Source organism: Ictidomys tridecemlineatus, chromosome 7, assembly GCF_052094955.1.
Source record: "Ictidomys tridecemlineatus isolate mIctTri1 chromosome 7, mIctTri1.hap1, whole genome shotgun sequence".
Classification (NCBI taxonomy): Eukaryota; Metazoa; Chordata; class Mammalia; order Rodentia; family Sciuridae; genus Ictidomys; species Ictidomys tridecemlineatus.
Genome location: NC_135483.1, coordinates 142,978,915 through 142,999,580, shown reverse-complemented (window position 1 = coordinate 142,999,580; position 20,666 = coordinate 142,978,915). Strand labels below are relative to the sequence as shown.

The window sequence follows — 20,666 nt, the reverse complement described above, 5'->3', positions numbered from 1 at the left end:
ATACAGATTTTCCAAAATCATAATTTTTACTTGATAGTATGAATGTTGTCATTGCTATCAGTTGTTTTCCTGGAGGTAGCGGGCTTACTTCATTCATTTTTTGTTTTTAGAATATACTAAGCACCCAAGCCTAAATAATTAAAAATTTTGTTAGCCATTCTCTCAAGATAAAAATGTCATTCCATGAGAAAGCAGCTAGTTTAACTTGCAAACGCAAGTGATTCTTTACTTTAAGACAACTCTCCATAAAGGGAACCAGGGGCCTTTCACATCGTCTGATATAAGGCAGAATGTTTCTCTTTTAGAGAGTTTTGAATGAGGAGATGTAAATCTCTAAACTTAATGTAATCTACACCAGAGGAGGCAGGTAAAAGAAAAAAAGAAACCATGACCAATGATAATTAATTTAATATGCTGTTATTCATTAAAAGTACGATATACTGGATTCAGTTCTAGACTTGATATCTCAAAATCTGATTCTTTTAAAAATGAAAACAACAAAGAAATGTTATTCTACTGATGACATGGTTTGAAATTTTTTGACTGTAGAAAAATGTAACAAGAACATCCACTTGAAGAAAACATTCTATAACTAATCCTATAGATATTTTAAGCAAGTTATTTTTTAAACAAGAGAACTTCTTATTTTAATATTTTCCATATTAAGGCATGCATTTGAAAATAATGAAACAATTTAATCATGCAATTTTATAGCAAGTTATGGGCACATAGAAGGAAAATGATCGAACTTTGAACAAGACAAGGCAATACTGGCAATTACTGACCAAATTCTCTTTCCTTCTGACATCATCTTTGAACCCAGCATTGCAGAGAGTTTTTGTCATCAAGGAATTTTCATAGCGTCTTGCAGTATTCCTCCAATAATAGTTGTCTTGGTGCTGCAAATTAATTTGAACAAGAGTGATTCAGCCATCTTTAGAACTGGAACCTCAGTTCATGGATCCTAAGCATCCTTATTTCAGGTGGCCAATATTCTCTTAACATTATAAATGTTTTCAATTCGGTATTGCCTTTAATCAGCTATGTTGCTAAGATACCTACGTTATCACAGATTTTCTCTCTAATGTGTTTTCAGTTCATAGTTTTGCATACATTTTTGCTGTCAGATGAGGAAATAATATTTCAAATGCCTTTTTCCCTTGTACTTCTAGCCAGCTGTTACATTTTAATAACCTAGCTGTAAGACCAAAAATATACATTTTCTTTGTATTAAATCTATTCTGGCAATGTAAGGAGAGGAGGCTGGAATCATTCAGACAGGCGCTCATCTGTGCATCTGAAAAATTCATTGAGGCTTATGAATGTGCCATGAACTTTGCCTGCTCATTCTTTCAATATTTGTTTAGTACCTACTTTTTCTAAGCATTGTGCTAAGGCAAAGAGAGCAATGCTAGTGTTGACAATAGCATCAACATCATCACCATCTCATCTTTGAGAGCTTTGTGCTTTCTCTGCCTACTGGATACTGAAAATACATACTTTACCTACAATCTGTCTATTCCACATGCATTATCTCTTCATCCTCTCAATACCTTTGTGAGGTACAGGTATAGTCATTGTTCCAGATTTATAGATAAAGAAATTGAGACTTAGAGCTAAGATCCCATAACTAATAAGTTGAGCTGAGATTCTTTTATCTATTATTTTTCTTTTTAGTTATGTACAACATCAGGGTATACCCTGACATAATCACAAAAGTGTGGAACATAACCCATTCTAATTCAGACCCCAGCTCTCCCCAGCGCCCCACCAACCCTCACCCACTGCCTTCCACTCCACCCATCCCTCTTCAATTCATTTACAGTTGACTTTTTTTTTTTTTTAATTACTGTCCTGTGAATATACCCAATGCTGAGACCCACCACGCCACATCCAGCATGCACATACCAAAGTTTGGTCAGAGTCTTTCTGCTGTTCTTTCCTTTCTGCCCCTTCTTCCTTTTCCTTAATCCCCTTCATTTACTCAGTACTCTTTCCTCTATTTTGATGAACCCCCCTCGCTTTTTTCTCTTTCTCTTTCTTTTATCAATTTTTTAATGTTTATCCCCCCCCAATTTTGGATTAGATTCCGCATATCAGAAAATTTATTCAATCTTTGACATTTTGGGACTGGCTTATTTAATTTGGCATGATAATCAGTTCATCCATTTACCAGCAAATGCCGTAATGTCATTCTTTATGGATCCTCCATTTTGCACGTATGTATCACATTTTCTTTAGCCATTTATCTGTTGAATGGTTCCTAGGTTGGTTCCATAGTTTGACTATTGTGAATTGCGCTGTTATAAACATTGATGTAGCTGTATCACTGTAGTGTGCTGATGGAAATTTTTTTGCATGTATACCAAGGAGTGGGATAGCTGTGTGATATGGTAGTTTCATTTCTAGTTTTTTGAGGAATCTCCATATTGCTTTCCATAGTGGTTGTACTAATTTTCAGTCCCACCAACAATGTATGAGCATACCTTTTTCTCCACATCTTCGCCAACATTTATTATTATTTGTATTCTGGATAATTACCATTCTGACTGGAGTGAGATGAAATCTCAATATAGTTTTTTTAAAAAATACTCTAGTTGGACACAATATTTATTTATTTTTATGTGGTGCAATGTAGTTTTGATTTATATTTCCCTAATTACTAGAGATATTGAACAATTCTTCATATATATGTTGATCATTTGTATTTCTTCTTTTGAGAAATGTCTGTTTAGGTCTTTTGCCCATTTATTGATTGGGTTATTTGATTTTTTGTTGTTAGGTTTTTGAGCATTTTATATATTCTGAATATTAATGTCCTGAGAAGCAGGTGGCAAAGATCTTCTCCTATTCTGTGGTTCTCTCTTCACAATCTTAATTGTTTCCTTTGCTGTACAGAAGATTTTTTAATTTTACGCCATTTCACTTTTTGATTTTCTAATTTTATTTCTTGCACTTTAGGAGGCATCACAATACCAAACCTCAGATCATACTATAGACCTATAGTAACAAAAACAGCCTGGTACTAGCAACCAAAACAGGCATGAAGATCAATGGTATAGAAGACACAGAGACAAACCCACATAAATACATTATCTGATAATAGACAAAGGTGCCCAAAAACTTATGTTAGAGAAAAAATAGCCTTTTAAACAACTAGTTCTGGGAAAACTGGAAATCCCTGTGTAGAAAGATGAAATTTGACCCCTGTCTTTCACCCAGCACAAAAGTTAACTCAAAGTGGATCAAAGAGCTGAGATGCTTTTACAGATTGTCTTGACTCAAGAGCAAACTTTTAACCGCTTAAATATAAATAACACTGAAGTTGACTTAAAATTTTTTAAAAATTATTTTAACTCTTTGTGGAAGGAGTAATTAGGCAGATTGTGGAAGAGGGCTCATAAAGTGCATCTCCCTGTCTGCATTGTTTCTGATATAAGGATTCTATGGAGTGATTACAAACTACCCCGTGATTGTGGCCTTAGAGGAATTTTGAAGTCACATCCATATTGGAAGGACAGACAGACCTGGAATGAGAAGATGAATAGAAATCACCTTTACAGTCTCTGAAGACGCTGGTAAGGAGGAAGCAGCTTCAGAGAGGGCACTGACATAGATTTAATAGATAAATTCGACCTCTGTTACAAAATGGAATTATTAGGCTAATGGGATGGAAAAATCTATTATCCACATAGTATTTATCTCAATTATGATTTATTCATTAAATATGTATTTTTTTACTATCTGGCACTTGTGAAAATCACATCTCTATTCTCTGATATTCACCACAATTTTATTAGTGAAACCACAGCACATAATAGATATCCATTAAATATTTGTTGAATGAAAACCATTTAAAAATGCTTAGTATTATGTACGTGTACTTTGAACATTTCATTATTTTCATTTAATGAATTTGTGAGGTTTATAAGTATTTATAATTTCTCAGACCACATCTCAACTACTCAAAATCCTTTTTTTTTTAGTGTTCTTCTTTTTAAATAAAAATGAATCCTGATTATATAATCACTGCATTGGTTAATCTAGAATCACTATTATAAATATTAAGACTCAATTAATTGTTTACCATTGAGATTGGGATGGTTTCCACTTTGTAAATTATGTCTATTTGGTGAATTTTAATGAAAGGTTAATTATTTCTAAAAATGGCTGAATTTGTTGATCAAACAACTCCTCTCTCTGTTTTGTGGTCCGGGGATCAAATCCAGAGCCTCTGTATAATCAAGTGCTCTACCACTGAGCTATATCCCCATCCCTGTTTATTTATTTATTTACTTACTTAGTGCTAGGGATTGAACTCAGTCAGGGGCACTTTACCATTGAGCTAAATGTTCAGCACTTTATATTTTTTATTTTGAGACAGGGTCTTGCCTAGTTGCTCAGGCTAGACTTGAACGTATGATCCTCCTGCCTCAGCCTCCCAAGTTGCTAGGATAAGTGACATGTACCACTGCACTTAGCTTTTATTTTATTTTTGGGCCAAGGTCTCACTAAGTTTTCCGGGTTGGCCTGAAACTTGTAATCCTCCTTACTCAGTCTCCTGAGTAGCTGGGATTACAAGCCTGTGTTGTCATAGTTGACTTGAGGGTAGTTTTATTCATTTATTATGATTAAAGCAACAGGAAAAATCAATGTAAAAACAAAAAAGCATAGTGCTCAATCATAACTATCATAATTCTCCTTAAAGCTCTGATAGACATCTGACAGAAGATTGTATGCACCTAAGTTAAGACTGGCATATCACTTAACCCACCATTGTCAGAAAAATAAAAAGAACTTTTAAAGTGCCAGAAGTTAGTCACCAAAACTGACTGCTATAGTCTTTTTGTTTGTTTGTTTGTTTGTTGGTACCAGGGATTGAACTCAAAGGGGCTTAACCACTGAGCCCATCTCAGCCCTTTTTAGAGACAGGGTCTTGCTAAATTGCTTAGGGAAATTGCTAAGGCTGGCTTTGAGATTGCAGTCCTCCTGCCTCAGCCTCCTGAGCTGCTGTGGTTACAGGTATGTGCCATTGCACCTGGCTTATAATCTAAATCTTGATTGTCCCCCAAAGACCCATATGTTAAAGGTATGGTCCCTTGCCTGTGACACTGTTGGAAGGTGCTCGAACCTTTAGGAGATGAGATCTAATGGAAGGAAGTTGGGCCATTGAGTGTGTGCCCTTAAAGGGGTATTGGGATCTTGGTCTGTTTCTTTTTGCTTTGTTTCCATAAAGTGAATGGGACTTCTCTGCCAATGTGCTTTTGCCATGATGTGCTGTGCCACCACAGTCCTTTCAAAACAATAAGACCAAGCGGTCATGGACTGAAACTTTTGAAATCATGAACCCATGAATGGTGCTAATCCTTATGGGATGACTGCAGGGTATTTCAAGTTCTCCTAGAGTTATACATACTAGGTCAATTTCTTTCTTTCTTTTTTTATTGTGTGTGTGTGCGTGTGCGTGTGTGTGTGTGTGTGTGTGTGTGTGTGTGTGTGTGTGTGTTGCTGGGGATTGAACCCAGGGCCTTGTACAAGTGAGGTAAGCACTCTACCAACTGAGCTAAATCCCCAGCCCCTAAAATAAATCTTTTAAGTTGATTATCTCAGGTATTTTGTCACAGTAATGGGAAGCTGACTATCACAGTGATCATATTTGTATATATTGTAAACCAATCATCAGGCTTAGAACTAAGTCAGCAATGGTCATTTTCAGCTGTAAATATTTCTCCCTCTGCTGGTTCTCTCTTTGTGAAAATCGAGCCTTATGTACGGTTTATCATTAGTCACATCACAGGTCAAGTGGTCCTATCCTTGGGGTCTCAGGAAAGCACAGGAGAATGGAGAAAGAATACAGTGTGAAATCAGCAGGCCTGAGTTTTTACCATGGCTGCTTTGATTACTGACTTTCTGTCCCTAAGCAAATACCTTAACACCAATGAATTCCTTTCTGAAAAACAAATATGAGGACAACATGAAATAGTCTATGTGACATAGCATTTTTGGAAGCAGGCTTCTGTATAAGTGCTGCTGATTTGCAGGCATTGTAAAGCTGGGCCTGAATTTTTTTTTTAACTAGATTGGCAGAAGAATACAGTACCTTAAATTATTATAAAGTAGAAATAGAATGGGATTATTAAGTCAGTTACCTCAGAAATTATTTATTCATATACAGCATGATTGTAGAATGAGACCTAAGGCTGAAAGAAATTTTCTAAGGTCTATTTCAGGCACTCAAGCCTGTTCTGAAAGTAGATAAATATATCTAAAGATAAATATAACATATCTTCCTAAAACATCAGTTTTTCTCAGTAGTAATTGGTTGAAAACATGTTTGTTTAACATGCTTAAACAAACATGGGTACATTCTAGGGAGCTTAGAGAGACTCTTCTGTGTCCCTACACATCCCTATTGGTTGCTGTTAGGGGCATTTTGGTGGAAAAGGCAGTAAAGCACTTGCCTCAGCTGGCCACAGAGCCTTAAGTAGCATTTGATTTTATTTGCTTAAGGTCGTCAGTTGCAGAGTTAAACTATCTCCCACTAACTTATCCTGTGTGGAGGAGGATGTCAGCAGGGTAGATGCCAATGTCTCGGCTTGGCACTGAATCATGAGCCACTCACAGCTTTGTAGATTCAAACAGCAATTCTTTATTCCCGAACTCACATCAGCCTCCACACACGTTCAGGGGAAATCCAAAATCTCCCAGCCCAATTCACCTACTCCACGAGGCTTTTTTCCAAATCCCATTTGAATCTCACGAGAACTCAATGGGAACAAGCAGCAGGAACACCCTATTCCCAGCAGCAATAAACTTAAACCTCCAACTTCCCTAAAACCCATATTGTCTTAAACCGGGAACGCCCTAAACTTGTCTTAAACCCAAGGACGGGATACTCCCTAAAACCTGATCAGCTCTAAACCCGGATCCTTGAGCAAGGTCACCTAACTAAAGCATACATGCAATGTCCCAGCGAATGTCCTCTAAGCAACATGGGGTACGCTGGCAAGGAAATTTCGATGCATCAATCCTACTTGGCAATGGCCCTCAGCAGGTAGACACTTCTCAATGCATTAAAATATCACCAAAAGATAGAAATTAAATCAGACTTTAATCTGTATCTTCTTACTCACTAGAGTCTATTGTTGCAAGTCTGACTTTCTGTCAGACTTTATTCTTTCTTCTCTAACATACTCATCACTTTCAGGCCTTATGCATTTGCCTCAAGTCACTCTTGAGATGTCCAGTTCCACATAAGACACAGTACATGTTTATAAAAGAAATACAATGACTATCTCTGCTATGAAGACAAGCGTCCAAGTTAAAGTTCTCTCTTAATTTCATTAGGATCATATGAACTAACAGGAATTTTATAAAATGAAATATAATTGACATGACATAAAGAGTTTGTTTTAGAAAGTGCCCAGAGCAAGCTATTTTTACTTTTTATACATCATTATCTTGTTGGCAACTGTGTGGTGTAACAGGGTCATTTCAAAGAAAAGACAAATCTCAAAGAAAAGACAAGTTTCAAAGAAAAATCTGGCTGGCAGTAAAATGGACAATTAATGCATCTCTGAATTATGTTCCTGTTTACCCTTCTTCCCAGGCAACTGTTGTGGAAGTTATATCTTTTACCTTCAGGCCACTATTGCCATTTCCATGTAATAAAACAGATTTTTGGAAGTATGTTTGAACTGCACAAGTATTCTGCATACCATGAGTCAACATGGGGCTTAAAATGAACATCTTAACCAAATTTCAACCACGATATCCTCATCAAACTATAGTTTATTTTTGTTATATGTAGAAAGCAAGATTTTATAACTTGAATTTAAATATATCTGTAACAGGTCCTTTTTAAAATAACCAATTCACTTGGGCTTTATCCTAGCCTAACCAACAGAATTGACTGGAGGAATGAGAAAACTAAAAATAAAGGGCTTAGCTTTTATTCTGATACACTTGGGTTGATGAGTGCAAAGTGTTCACTCTGTTGTAATAACTTGAAATAACCTCCTATGACAGTTTAAAATCCGAAAACTCTCCTAATCTTATCAACCCTAGTCTGCTTTTTAGTTGTATTTTCTATATATATATTACAACTGAAAGATTTTTTTTAAGAAAATAAAAACATGTATGAGTCAAAATTTTTGCACTGGATTTAAAGCCCCATGATTGATAAAGTGTTGGAGTATCTCTAATTTCACCTTCTTTATTGTTACAGAACAGTGATAGTGTTTCTCTAAGTCTTACAGATAATAGGATCAAAGATAATGGTTAAAATGAAAGATAAAAACACAATCACACATTTCCTCGAGTACCCCTAAGGTTTCCTGAGCGGTGGGGCTTGGAAAGGTAGTTCTCATGGAATCCAGTTTCAGCCTATCTTTGGAGTGAGCCAGAGAAGACTGTTGTTATGACTTTCAGCAGACAACCATCGCTGCCCATGATCCAACATATATAGTGTTGGATTTCTATATATATTAACAGATAGTTAGATAATGACAGATAATACGTTCTATTTGTTTATTCTATCTTCCCAAAGCACTGTTACTATCAGTGCATCAGGACTACAACCTACAACCCTCTAAGAACTTATGCATCAAAAAATAAGACTATGTCTTATGAATTAACTTCAGATCATGATAAGATAAATCTGAGCAGAGATGTGCAAAACAAAAAGGAGACTGATACTCATCTAAGCACTGACTTAAGGTGAGGGAACCCCACTCGATGTCCATGGGCAAGGCCATACTAGTTGTAGAGGATTCAACAGATGTCTTAACTCATTGCCTTAAGTATTGTTTATCTAACCCATTCTCCTTGTTCTGGTTCCAGTCTCACCAGCTTCTTATTGATTTTTCATTCCCAATGTAGGGGTGCTACCAAATAAGAGCATATTGGTCTGCCAAATTATGATCAATGTTATTAGTTTCATGAGCTTGGGAATAATAGCAATCTCTCCTTGAGAAATAGTCATAATCCCTTTTTATTGATAAATTAAGTTTATGAGACTGGACACTAGTCAAAAACAAAACAAAACAACCCAGCCCGTTGTAAATTTGAAGATAAAGCCATCCAGCCATTCCCACATAGACATACCCAAATCTTTCAGCACATTCTTGTGTGCTGAATTATATCAACCTTTCTTTTTCCTTTCGAATTTCTATAAAAAATATAGAGAAGGTCATAAAGTTCATTTAGTTAAGCTGGGACTTAGAAAAGTTAAATGAGCTGGCCAATATCAGTAAGAACCAGGACTGGAAACCAACCTGTGTGTGACTTCACCCCTCTCCCTAGGCATGGTATTGTTCACATCGAGTAGAAAAGCTCCCTTAAAACTTGTCGCAGGGAAAATTCATCATATTTCTCTTGTTTCCTAGAGGGCTAAACTTTTTTTTTTTGTTTGCATTGTGTTTTCAAGTGTCATGTTTAAATAGTATTATATATTAGTCTGTCAGGGAGCATGTCAGAGTGAAAAACATTTGATAGTGACAATATCAGTTTAGTGTGTTTTAAGTTTATTATACACTGAAATGAAATGCATTGATGTGCCTGATTATCATTTTTTTAGCTGGATATTACGTGAATGCTAGGGAAACAATGTAATAAAGACTGAGTTAGGAATTATGGTGTTACTGTTGCAGTAACAGAAAGATTTAGAGCTATAGCAGAGTATGTAAGAGTTTCATCTGCAACATAAAAATGTATTTATCCCAATGTAACTTAAGGAGTTTAAGAGTTCTGAAGTATAAGTCTCTAATGTTTGACTTACAATGCATTTGGAAATTTTGATTAAGTATTGAATCTGATAGATACTATAAATTCAAATTTATCAGTTCTAAAATACCTAGTGATCTGAGACATACAGAATAAAATGATCTAGAAATTTGTTCCATTGGTAACCTTTCAAATTTGCATGTTAACAATAAATAAGAGGCAGAATAGTCAAGAAGAAAGATGGAATTTGAAGTTATGGAGACCTAGATTCAAGTCCTTTCATTTTTTACTAGTTAGATGACTTTCAACAAGGTAGTTAATCTCTCTGAGCCTGTATATTTTCACCTAGAAAGTGATAGTTATTATTATCTACCATTTTGACAATTAAACTACATCTTACCTCCAAAACATTACTAATGTCATACAGTTGTCAGTGAATGGAAACCAACATATTGTCTTTAAGTATCTTACAATATATTCCACTCTTGGCTTTAATGGAGAAAAATTGGGTTCCCCTACAATTCAGGGGATAAAGGTAGGAATATTTGGTGAGTTGAATTTGCTTGAATTCATTGATCTTCATGTTATGTCTGATATTGGAGATTTCAGAAAAACTATTGTTTATGCCTCAGTTTTTAACATTTTATAGAAAATGCAGGACTTTGTTCAATGAGAACAGAAAAAGAAAGACTTAATCTAGTTAATCTATTTCCCCAGGCTTAGAGCCATGCCAGCTAGAACATTGTTCTGAGTGCTTTTTGGATGGAATGGTGACTTAGTTTAGTTAATTTAGCTTTGTGCTAATGAGTCTATGGTATTACCATGATGTTACAAAGGAGGTGGCTATTTATGTTGCATGTCTTTTCAATTTCCTAGAAAACATTCTTACTTTAAGTAAGCCCTGACTTTCAGTAGTTGGAGACTTATTCCTTTGGTTTGCCTTGGTCCTGTGTTTAAAAACCAGATGCTCGTGGGCAAGGAAGTATAATCAGTCATTTGTATGTTGGTGTGACTAATCTGCTAAAGCCCTTTCTTGTAAACAGAGTTTGATCGAATTACTCACAGTTTGAGCATAAGGGTTCATGCAATTTAGGATTGCCAGGACAGGGTAAGGTAGAAATTACAGAATGGTGGTGTTTACAAATGTCCTGAAGCTCACATTGTTTAGGACAGTGGCCTTAGGTTTTAACCCATGTCATAGTCACACATGATACTCTTGGAAATACAGGTTCTCAGATATAAGGTAAGGAAGGAAATCTGTCATATATTGGTTACTTTCTATGCCAGAAATGATGCAGAATGCTTTGCATATATTATATCATTTAATTAATTTGATATTGAATTTTTAATCTACTTTACACATAAGGAAATAAAAAACTAAAATAAATCAGGAATTTGACCAAAGACATTCCACAGCTACTAAATTACAGGGCCACAGTTATCACTTTGGTGCAGTCCCAGAACCTGTGTTTCCTCTTATACTACACTGGATGAAAATGAGAGGCTAGTTCAGCACAGATCCAGTTGTGTTACTGGATGAACAGCAGGGTGATAAGATTGGTAGATATGTCTTTATTTGAAAAACAGTGATCATGTTCCTTTCCAAGGTCACTTATTTGGCCATCCATTCCTTTTTCCTCATATTGCCCTTCTGCCACTTCACACCTTGCCATTTTCATAGTTCTCTGTTCTGCAGGTGGCATGGACAAATGTAGAAAGGAGTTGTGGAATCTGCCTATTCTCCATGCCTTTTTCCAGGCCAGTTTTCCTCATTCAAATAAATCTATGCAAGTAGCATCAGTATTGAGGGTAGGCAGAGTAAAATCTAAAGATAGGCCAGAGACTCCCAGTGAAAATAAAAGGTAAATCCTGCTGGTGTTTCCAGCAAGAATGACCTTGTAGGATATGTGCCAGATCAGCTTAGATTCCACCCAATTAAGAACTTTTCTTCTGTTATATGAGCCTGAATGAGAGGCACTGTGTTCCTAACATCTTGTTTTTATCTCATCTCATTATAAGGTAGTCAAAAGAGCTATTAGCTTTGGAGACAGAAGACAGGGATTCAGATCTTCCACTTTTCACTTCCTGTCTGTGTGACCTTGAGCAAGTCATTTTGGGAGCCCCAGGCTCTTCATCTTATAAAGTGATCATAAGTAACACTACTTCCCAGGATGCTTGTGACCAGTAAATTGGACAGTTGTATGAAGTGCTAAGCAGTGTTATAAGCAGTAATTTGCTCTTTAGCATATATTGATAATCTCCTTTTCTTTCCACTTTTCTCCCTCCTCCAAACCTTGCTTCCTCAACTAGAACATATGTCATTATATGCCTTTTTAAATATAAGATTAGAACCAGAATATGGGAAATTGCATAGGGGCCATTAGGCAAAGGGAAGAGCAAGAGTTTCCAGGCATGTTTGTGTGGTATTGCAGATTATAAATTTCCCAGAAATTTATAAAGTAGGTGTTGTTAGCCAGGCCTTTAATCTCAGCTACTTGGGAGGCTGAGGCAGGAGGATCACAAGTTTGAGACCAGCCTAGGCAACTTAGCAAGACTGTGTCTCAAAAAATAAGAAGGGCTACCACTGTAGCACAGTGGTAGAGTGCTTGCTAGCTTGCTCAAGATCCTGGATTCAACCACCAGTTAGTTCTGAGAGGCATAAAAAGATTTTATTAGCCATATTATGTAGAATAGTTAATCAAGGCACCAAGCAAATCTCCCAAGGCCAGTATTCAAACTTTTGTCTCTGATTTTACATCTCTGCCTCCCAATAAAAATAGTTACCTTTATTTGGTTTTTCTTTTTTAACCAATTATTTTTTGAACTCTTTTGTGCAAGCTACTATGCAAATTCTAGGTTAATATGAAAATGTATAAGACCCAATCCTATATAAATAGCTATATGGATAACTGTGATATAAAGCGGAATGCGATGTCTTATAATTAATGGAGGAGAAAAGCAACTCAGTGAGACCCTGTTTCTAAAACACAAAAAGGGCTGGGAATTTGGCTAAGTGGTTAAGTGCCCCTGGGTTCAATCCCCAGTACCCACTCCCCAAAATGAGGATAATATATGCCTCAAAGGGTTTATCTGTGTACATAATGGGATTCTATATGTAAAGTGATTAGCTAAGTGCCTATAATTAACAAAGTCTATAACTATTATCTATATAGATATGGTCAAGTAAATGTATGCATGAGTGACATACATTTGTCTGAAACATCAGAACATGGATAGTGGTTCAGTTATAGACTTAGTAGTTGTGTTTTGCAAGTTCATTCCCCTAATTAATGCAGAAGTGCAGTTGCTGTTGTGTTGAAGAAATAATAGTGACCAAACCCCTAATTAGTCATTTGAGAATAGCTAAGACCTTTTTTATTCTGAACTGCTCTTTTCTCTCCTTACTGCCCTAGGTAGCTGTCCAAATTGTAATTAGTATTTCTTGATTAAATGGAAAAATTAAGAAAGACAGACAATACAACTCTGCCTTGTCCACGATAAGTTTTATCTCTCAGAAGCAAAATGAATTTCCTGGATAACTTTACTATGAATCTTTTCATGCTCAGTTGAGTTTGTTACTCTAGCTAAAGGACTGGGGGTTATCTAAAACACAGGCCCTTGACCAAAAATACTCAGGAGAAAATACCAGGTTAAACATGTGATTGTTTTCTTTAACTTAAGAACTTGGTGTTAAACGTTGAGGGGAAAAATACTGTTAAACTTGCCTTTAAAGTCTCTTTTTCTGGTGCCTGCAGAGAATTGAATAAATGTCACTTTAGGCTGTACATACCTAAAGAGTTGGTTGGCCTTTATATTTTTAGTAATCACATGACAAACTAGGTCTAACCTGAAGAACAGTTTAAGTGAGGCAAAGGAATTTTTTTCCATTTTATTTCCTCTTGGAACAGGACTATTTTATACCTCATTCATCATCTACAGGTATAAATGTGTGTGGGAGGGGGCGCTGGGGTTGTGGCTCAGTGGTAGAGCGCTTGCCTAGCATGCATGGGGCACTCAATTTGATCTCCAGCACCACATAAAAATAAAAACAAATAAAATAAAGGTATATGCCCATCTACAACTAAAAAAAAAATTTAAGTATAAATTTGTAAAACTGAAACTTCTGTAGATGTAAATATTAGCATTTATCTTTTCATTAAAAATGTTTTTTAAGGAATAAAAAGGACTATAGACTCAAGAAAATAAGAACAAATTAGAGGTGTTTAGAAAAATCAATCTTTATGTTTGATATCTAACATAGCTTAATAACAGTTTAAGGAGCACTCATGCCCTAATTAAACTAAAATATACTTTGGGCTCATACCACCTTTAGGTTATGAAAGCTAAAGCACTACAAGTTGAATTAATTATTTTTGATGCTGGAGATCAAATCCAGGATCATGCACATACTCTTCCACTGAGCTATACCCCCAACACCTAACTCATTTAAATGTTGATTTTTATATTCTTTAAATAAAGCGTAACATTGGAAACACAATGGATTAAAATTAATTATTGTAGCATGAAGAAACCAAGTGAAGATTTCAGGAAACCAGAATGGGAAAATTGAAACCTCTTATATAGCACCTTGGTGAAAAGTGGAGGTGTTTATCTTAAAGAGCTGAGTTTTGAGTGTCTTACCCATCACCCTCCACTTCTGCCTTTCTACATCAGCAAAACTCCAGGGGTTTTAAAAACATAATTACTTCATCTGGGACCTACATATATACTTATTCCCAGCTGCTCTTGATCTGGTCTCAAGCTCTCTGAATAAAAAATGTTGAGATGAGAGAATTAAAATATTGACTTTACCTACTTAATTTATAGCCCCACAACGAAACTTTACATAGTAGAGACAAAACTGACCACTCTGGGGTGTTAACCATGCTCTTGATTCTGCATGAAAGTAGTATGATATCTAGTTAAACTATTTTTTAATCAAACTATTTTCAGTTTTTGTTCACTTTAAATAAAATTGGATTTTAGTTAACCTTAATCCATAATACACAAAGAAGGGGGCTGGAAGTCTAGTTCAGTGGTAAAGTACATGCCTAGCATAATGAACAAAGAAGGATATAGATCAGCCTTTTGTAAATTACCTGGTAGTTACTAATACATTAAAAAAAAAAAAAGAACTGGTGCTGTATGTTAATTTTCCTCTGCTTTTAATAGTTTAAAAAATTCATTTTGTAATAATGCATGACTCATTCATTGCTCATTATCTTCCCACTGATTTTATTTTTTTTATTTTTTTTTTCCTTGAGCCGGCAAGAAAATCTTACATGAGAGGAGGGAGGAACAGAGTGAGTTGAGGAATAGAGTACTTAAATACTGTTGCTTGATTTTCATTGGTTATCTCCTTTCTTATGGCAGCCAGTCTAATCCTGCCTTCCCCGGCAAATCCCTCCCTCCCCCACCCTCCTGCTAGAGGGTTCACAGGGTGTCTTGTCGCTAGAAACTGACTGCAAGCAGTATGTAGGCATCTTTCATTCAGAATGGACATTAATGTATTGAATAAAGAAGAGAGCTTTTAGAATTGTATTATTTGTCAAAATTGCATGTCTTCTAAAAAGGGATAAAGAGAGATGCTGAACATTTTGTATGTTAGCATCGACTCTTTTTCTGCTCAGACTCTAAGTTTTCAGAAGCTTAAATATAGAGCCCTTTAAAAAAAGAAGAAGAAGAAAGAATTTGTCTGGTTAGTCGGCTTCTTTTGAAGAAGTGCTTCATCACCCTCCTCCACCTCTCCGTGCTGTGTCCGCAGCTCTCTGTAGGTTAGGGTTCTGTGCTGGCTGCAGAATGCTCATGTGAGCTGAATAGACTCCATCGACAGACACAGACCAATACAGGTTTTCTTTCTTTTCTCTGAATTTCAAAATGCCATCCAAAGAGTCCTGGTCGGGGAGGAAAACTAATAGAGCTGCAGTTCACAAATCAAAACAAGAGGGCCGACAGCAAGATTTATTGATAGCAGCCTTGGGAATGAAACTGGGTTCTCAAAAGTCGTCTGTGACAATCTGGCAACCTCTGAAACTCTTTGCTTATTCGCAGTTGACATCACTTGTTAGAAGAGCAACTCTGAAAGAAAATGAGCAAATTCCAAAATATGAAAAGGTTCACAATTTCAAGGTAAGAATATTTGTTTTTAGCCTTTTCTCATCAGAAATGCTCATTATTTGAAATATGTAATACTAAAAGAATATCTTCTGATGTCTTTAAAACTAGGATGAGTTGACTAAAATTTTCTTGCTCTTCAGAGAAAGGAGATGTTTTAAGCCTGATTTTATTTAAGGAATGGCTGAAAAAAAGCTAATAGAAAATCATCCCCATTTTTTCTAGTGCTGTTTTAATTCTGTTTAATCAATGTATAGACACTGGTAAGTCTTGACTAATATTAAAAGGGTCTCATTTAATGATTTTGGCATTATTTTATTTGTGATGCAAATGTATCTAAATACCTTTGTTGGCTATTGCGGGAGAGGATTAGATCTTATCTGTTCATTTCTGCTAAAAGGCTTTGGATATAAGAGGCATGTTCAGTTGCATCTGGATTGAGCAGATGGTCTGCATTTCCCATAGTTTCTGTCTTTTCTCCTCTGTTAATGAATTGACCATGATGAAAAGAGGATGGCTACCGTGGGACTGTGATGCTGCTGACACTAGCAGCTTTTCCTCACTTTTTGAGTATTTGCTTTCACCTTGTGATTGTAGTTTTTAAATTATTGTGTTAATGTATTTGTCAACTGTACCTGAATCTTCTTTCATCAAGAAGATATGTGTATTGATGCAGGCTGTGTATAGATCTTTCCTGTGCTTTAGCATGGTACGAGGCCTTGAAGTTGTGTCCTTTGCATCTTAATTCAGGGAATATATAATGTGAAGTCGTGTCTAAGGAAGCCAAGCTACACTTAGGTAGATGCACTGGTATTTATATGGTAACTTCCCAATAGTTAGACAACTTCATGATGCACTTATATAAGACATGAATATTTTCATTTTAGACAAAATATTGTTAACTCTGTTAAGAAGGGACTGTTTGGTTTCAAATGGTGATAAAGCTGGAAATTCTGATCTTCCGTTTATTTATTAATTTAGTCAGCATTTATTTAGCATACAGGCTTTGTACCAGGGAAGTGACCCCAAATAGGTCCTTTTGCAATATAAAGTTAAATACATGTTAAGTCACACACACACACACACACACACACACACACACACACACACACGGCTATTTGAGCAAAGATCACATGCACACTCTTTAGAAATAGCTGTGATTTTAAAATATATCATCTCCAAAGATGTATCCTCTGATTTGGTCTGCAGAAACAGGCCTTTTAAGAGTGCCATTTAATACCAAGTCAAGTTCATTTATGTGCTTTTTATCAATATTGATAAATTTGCAATTCATCCTGATTTTTAACACCAGAATTAATTTTACTCAAATGCTAATACCATGCCCCCAGTATGCTCTGCATTTTTCACATGAGGAATAGATTATTATGATCTTTAGAACATTTGAGGGTAAAAGATTAAGTTACTTAACAAAAATATTTCTGAACTATATAGGCTATGCTAACTCAATAATATTTTCTTCTTCTTTAAATATATTTCTAAGGACCTTACCTTTCAACCAATATCTTTGCTTTAAAATGAAATAGTCTATCAGATTAAATACCAGATGGAAAATAAATCTGGTTATGAATCTAAATAATTTATGTAGGTTACTAGGCCTCAGTTTATTCTTGCCTAATATATGACCTGGTCTTATAAGAACTATTACCAGGAAAATGACCCCAAATAAATCCTTTTGCAAATATAAAGTTACATACATGTTAAATCACACACACAAAAAAAATGGCTATTTGGATTCCTCAGCAAAGATTGCATGCACTCTTTAGAAATAGCTGTGATTTTAAATATATCTCCAAAGATGTATCCTCTGATTTGGTCTGCAGAAACAGGCCTTTTAAGAGTGCCATTTTAATACCATGTCAAGTTCATTTATGTGCTTTTTATCAATATTGATTAAAAGCAAATAGATTTGTTGAAGAATTTGCATAAACAACAAGTATATTCTTTTTTCCTCCCATAGTTTATATCTTCCAGTTATTTCTCAGCTTTAACACATGACTTTATGAACAAATTCTATATGGCTAGAAAATGCTGTCTATGGGACCAGTTGTGACTCTTATTAGCTGGTACCCAAACTGTTTTAAGGATAGTTGGTTTGGGTTTTTTTGTTTGTTTGTTTGTTTGTTTTTTCTTCCAACTACATAAATTCTTCTCTGAAACTAAAACATTAAAACCAGCTAGGACTTGCTCTTAAAAACAGTGTGCTCAGGAAAGAGCTAATGTTAGTAGTTTGCATTACATATTTTCTCGAGTTGCTAATGAGGTCAGAAGTCTCAGAATTTGGTTCTTCTCATTAAAATGTTATTTTAAAAATGTGTCTGTGGTGTGGCATATATATATATATATATATATATATATATATTTTTTTTTTTTTTTTTTTTTTTTTAGGAGGGAGGTCATACTTGACTTCTGAGAATATCCCCAAAAGAATTCAGACTCTGTGGCAGGCTGTTTTTCTCCCACACAAATGCTCACTTAGAAGGTCACTGATTGTGATGTGTACGTACAGTTCAGCGGTTTGTTGTGGGGGAGAACCTGAACATTTCCATAAGGATAATTATTCACGTGGCCTTGCCAGTGACTATTTTCTGTGTTGATAACAGTGTATTCTGTCTAACCACCAGCCCACTCACAGAAGCCTCATTTCAATATGGTTTTCTTTTTTGCTTCTTGAACTGCCTTGTTATGTAATGCAGTGAGGTGGAACAGCTGTCAGATCTTTTTGGGAGAGTGGGGGGACAGGAGGGTGAAGCCAAAAGCATCATATACCTTTGGTGAAGCCCTCACACAGTGAAGCCAAATAGAGCAACTGGACCTGACTCCAAACTCTGGAGGTGTTTGAGTTTAGGGTATCTTAGTAGGAGAAACAGGAGGTTTCCCATTTGCTGTTATGTAACATGGTTTCTCTTTCTAGCTGTCTCAAATTCTGTTGTTATTTATGGGGATTTGATAAAGCATCTATCATAAAGACAGTGATGTGTCTTATGGAGGTTGTCATTTTAGAGATAAATGTTCTACATCCTTTAAAAATTATTACCATATCAGCTGTGAAATTAAGAGTGATATAAATTAAGAGTAAAATTTCAAAAAAGGTAGGAGAAAAGATTCTAAATATTTTCATCATGGAGAAATGATAAATGTCTGAAAAGATAGATATGTGACCCTGATTTGAACATTATACAATCTATACATATATTGAAATATTACATGGTGCCTGGTTCCCCATAAATATGTGTAATTTTTATGTGTGAATTAAAATTAGAGTGAAAATCATTTTAAACTGTACCCTGGGCCAAGTTCTCTTTTTCTAAACTTACCCTATCCTAATATCACACAGAGAAAAAATAAAGCCTCTGATATTTAAAACTAAAACAGTCATTCTAATCTCCACCCCCATTGAACCCCCAGCAGTGATTGCCTCCTACATTTGGAGACTTTCTAGATAGAATGATATTAAGTCCCAGCCATTGCGCTCAGGAGCTTGTTTATTATTTGTATCAACTTGGACAGATTGCTTAATCTCTCTAATCCTCTTTTTCTATATCAAAAATATAGAGTTCCTGGTACATCTAGGTACATGGTAGCCCATGTTTTGTTATTATAAATCACTCCTAATGGGATATTTTTTCTGAATTTATACCAAGAAATATATGTATACTTAAGGTTTAATCTGACTCCTCATTTTCCTGCCCAGTTGTAGAAGTCATGATGCAAAGGATAACTTGGCGTGGTGGGGCTGAAGAAAGCTCTTGCTTCTTTCCCTGCTCCCAGGCAGAGTAGGTGTTACATAAGAGTAGTGGCATTTTTCATGTACCATAGAATACAGTGAAATCCTTTTTATTTCTCTTAATTCCTCCAAATTGAACTGTTAAATGTTTTATCTAGTTTGTTGCTTAATGATGAAAACTCTATAGCAAAAATGCAAGATTTGGAATAGGGTTGTGGCTCTAGATTCAATCCTCAGCACCACATAAAAATAAATAAATAAAATAAAGGTATTAGGTCCAACTACAACTAAAAAATTTTAAAATTAAAAATGCAATGTTAGATAGAATAGTATCATAGAATAGAATAGTATAGAATAGTATCATAGAATAGAATAGTAGCAGAAGCTGGGTTACATAGGCAGATTAAGTACTTGCAAAAAAAAAAAACATTAAGAATTATAGGACAGGTGTACTCAGTGGTAGAGCACTTGCCTAGTACATGCAAGGCCTAGGAATTGATTCCTAGCACCACAAAAAAGAAAATTGTAGTGAGTAGATACTTTAACACATAAATTTAATTCTTTTTTAAGATAGTCTTGAAAATGGTGAATGGTTTTTAGTTTCAAGTACTAAAATTCTACATGTAAATGAAAGATGTGAGATATTAACAGATCTAATGTTGCCAAGATAATATGCAAGCAATGAATCCTGAAATGTGAATTGATACTATAATTAAAATAACATTATAACATGAACCTTAAACTATTTAATAATATCACTGATTCAGGATTGCTAGGATAAAGAAATAATAGTGCACCAGCCCTCCTGGCCTGTAGACCAGTTCTGCTGTTTGATAACCTGAAGGGTAGCAGGAACCAGCAGTTCTGCTCAAAGTTGTCTTTTCTTTCTCTCCAGTGTCACAGGCAAAGCCAGGCCCACTGATCTTTCATTTGATTCACATTTGAGAATAAGTACAAAAGGAATCAACAAATAAAAATAAAGCATTTTGTTTGTTTCCTTTTATCCCCCAGTACTGGGGTGAGCCCAAGGCCTTATGCAGGCTAGGGCTACATCCCCAGCCCTAAAAATAGTTTTTAAATTAAT

The 20,666-nt window shown here is 35.5% G+C and overlaps 1 protein-coding gene across 4 annotated transcripts in view; it reads left to right on the top strand.

Moving 5' to 3' along the window:
- The window catches only part of Chn1 (chimerin 1), a 171,163-nt gene that overhangs the window by 111,774 nt on the left and 38,723 nt on the right, over nucleotides 1-20,666 (top strand). For 3 of the 4 annotated variants that reach the window (XM_005324616.4, XM_040294500.1, XM_021725935.2), the window contains one exon: nucleotides 15,775-15,852. In XM_005324616.4, the coding sequence (XP_005324673.1) occupies nucleotides 15,775-15,852 (78 nt within the window). Of the gene's footprint in view, nucleotides 1-15,168; nucleotides 15,573-15,774; nucleotides 15,853-20,666 lie in introns of those variants that run through there. The other variant, XM_078017630.1, reaches the window with a different exon arrangement.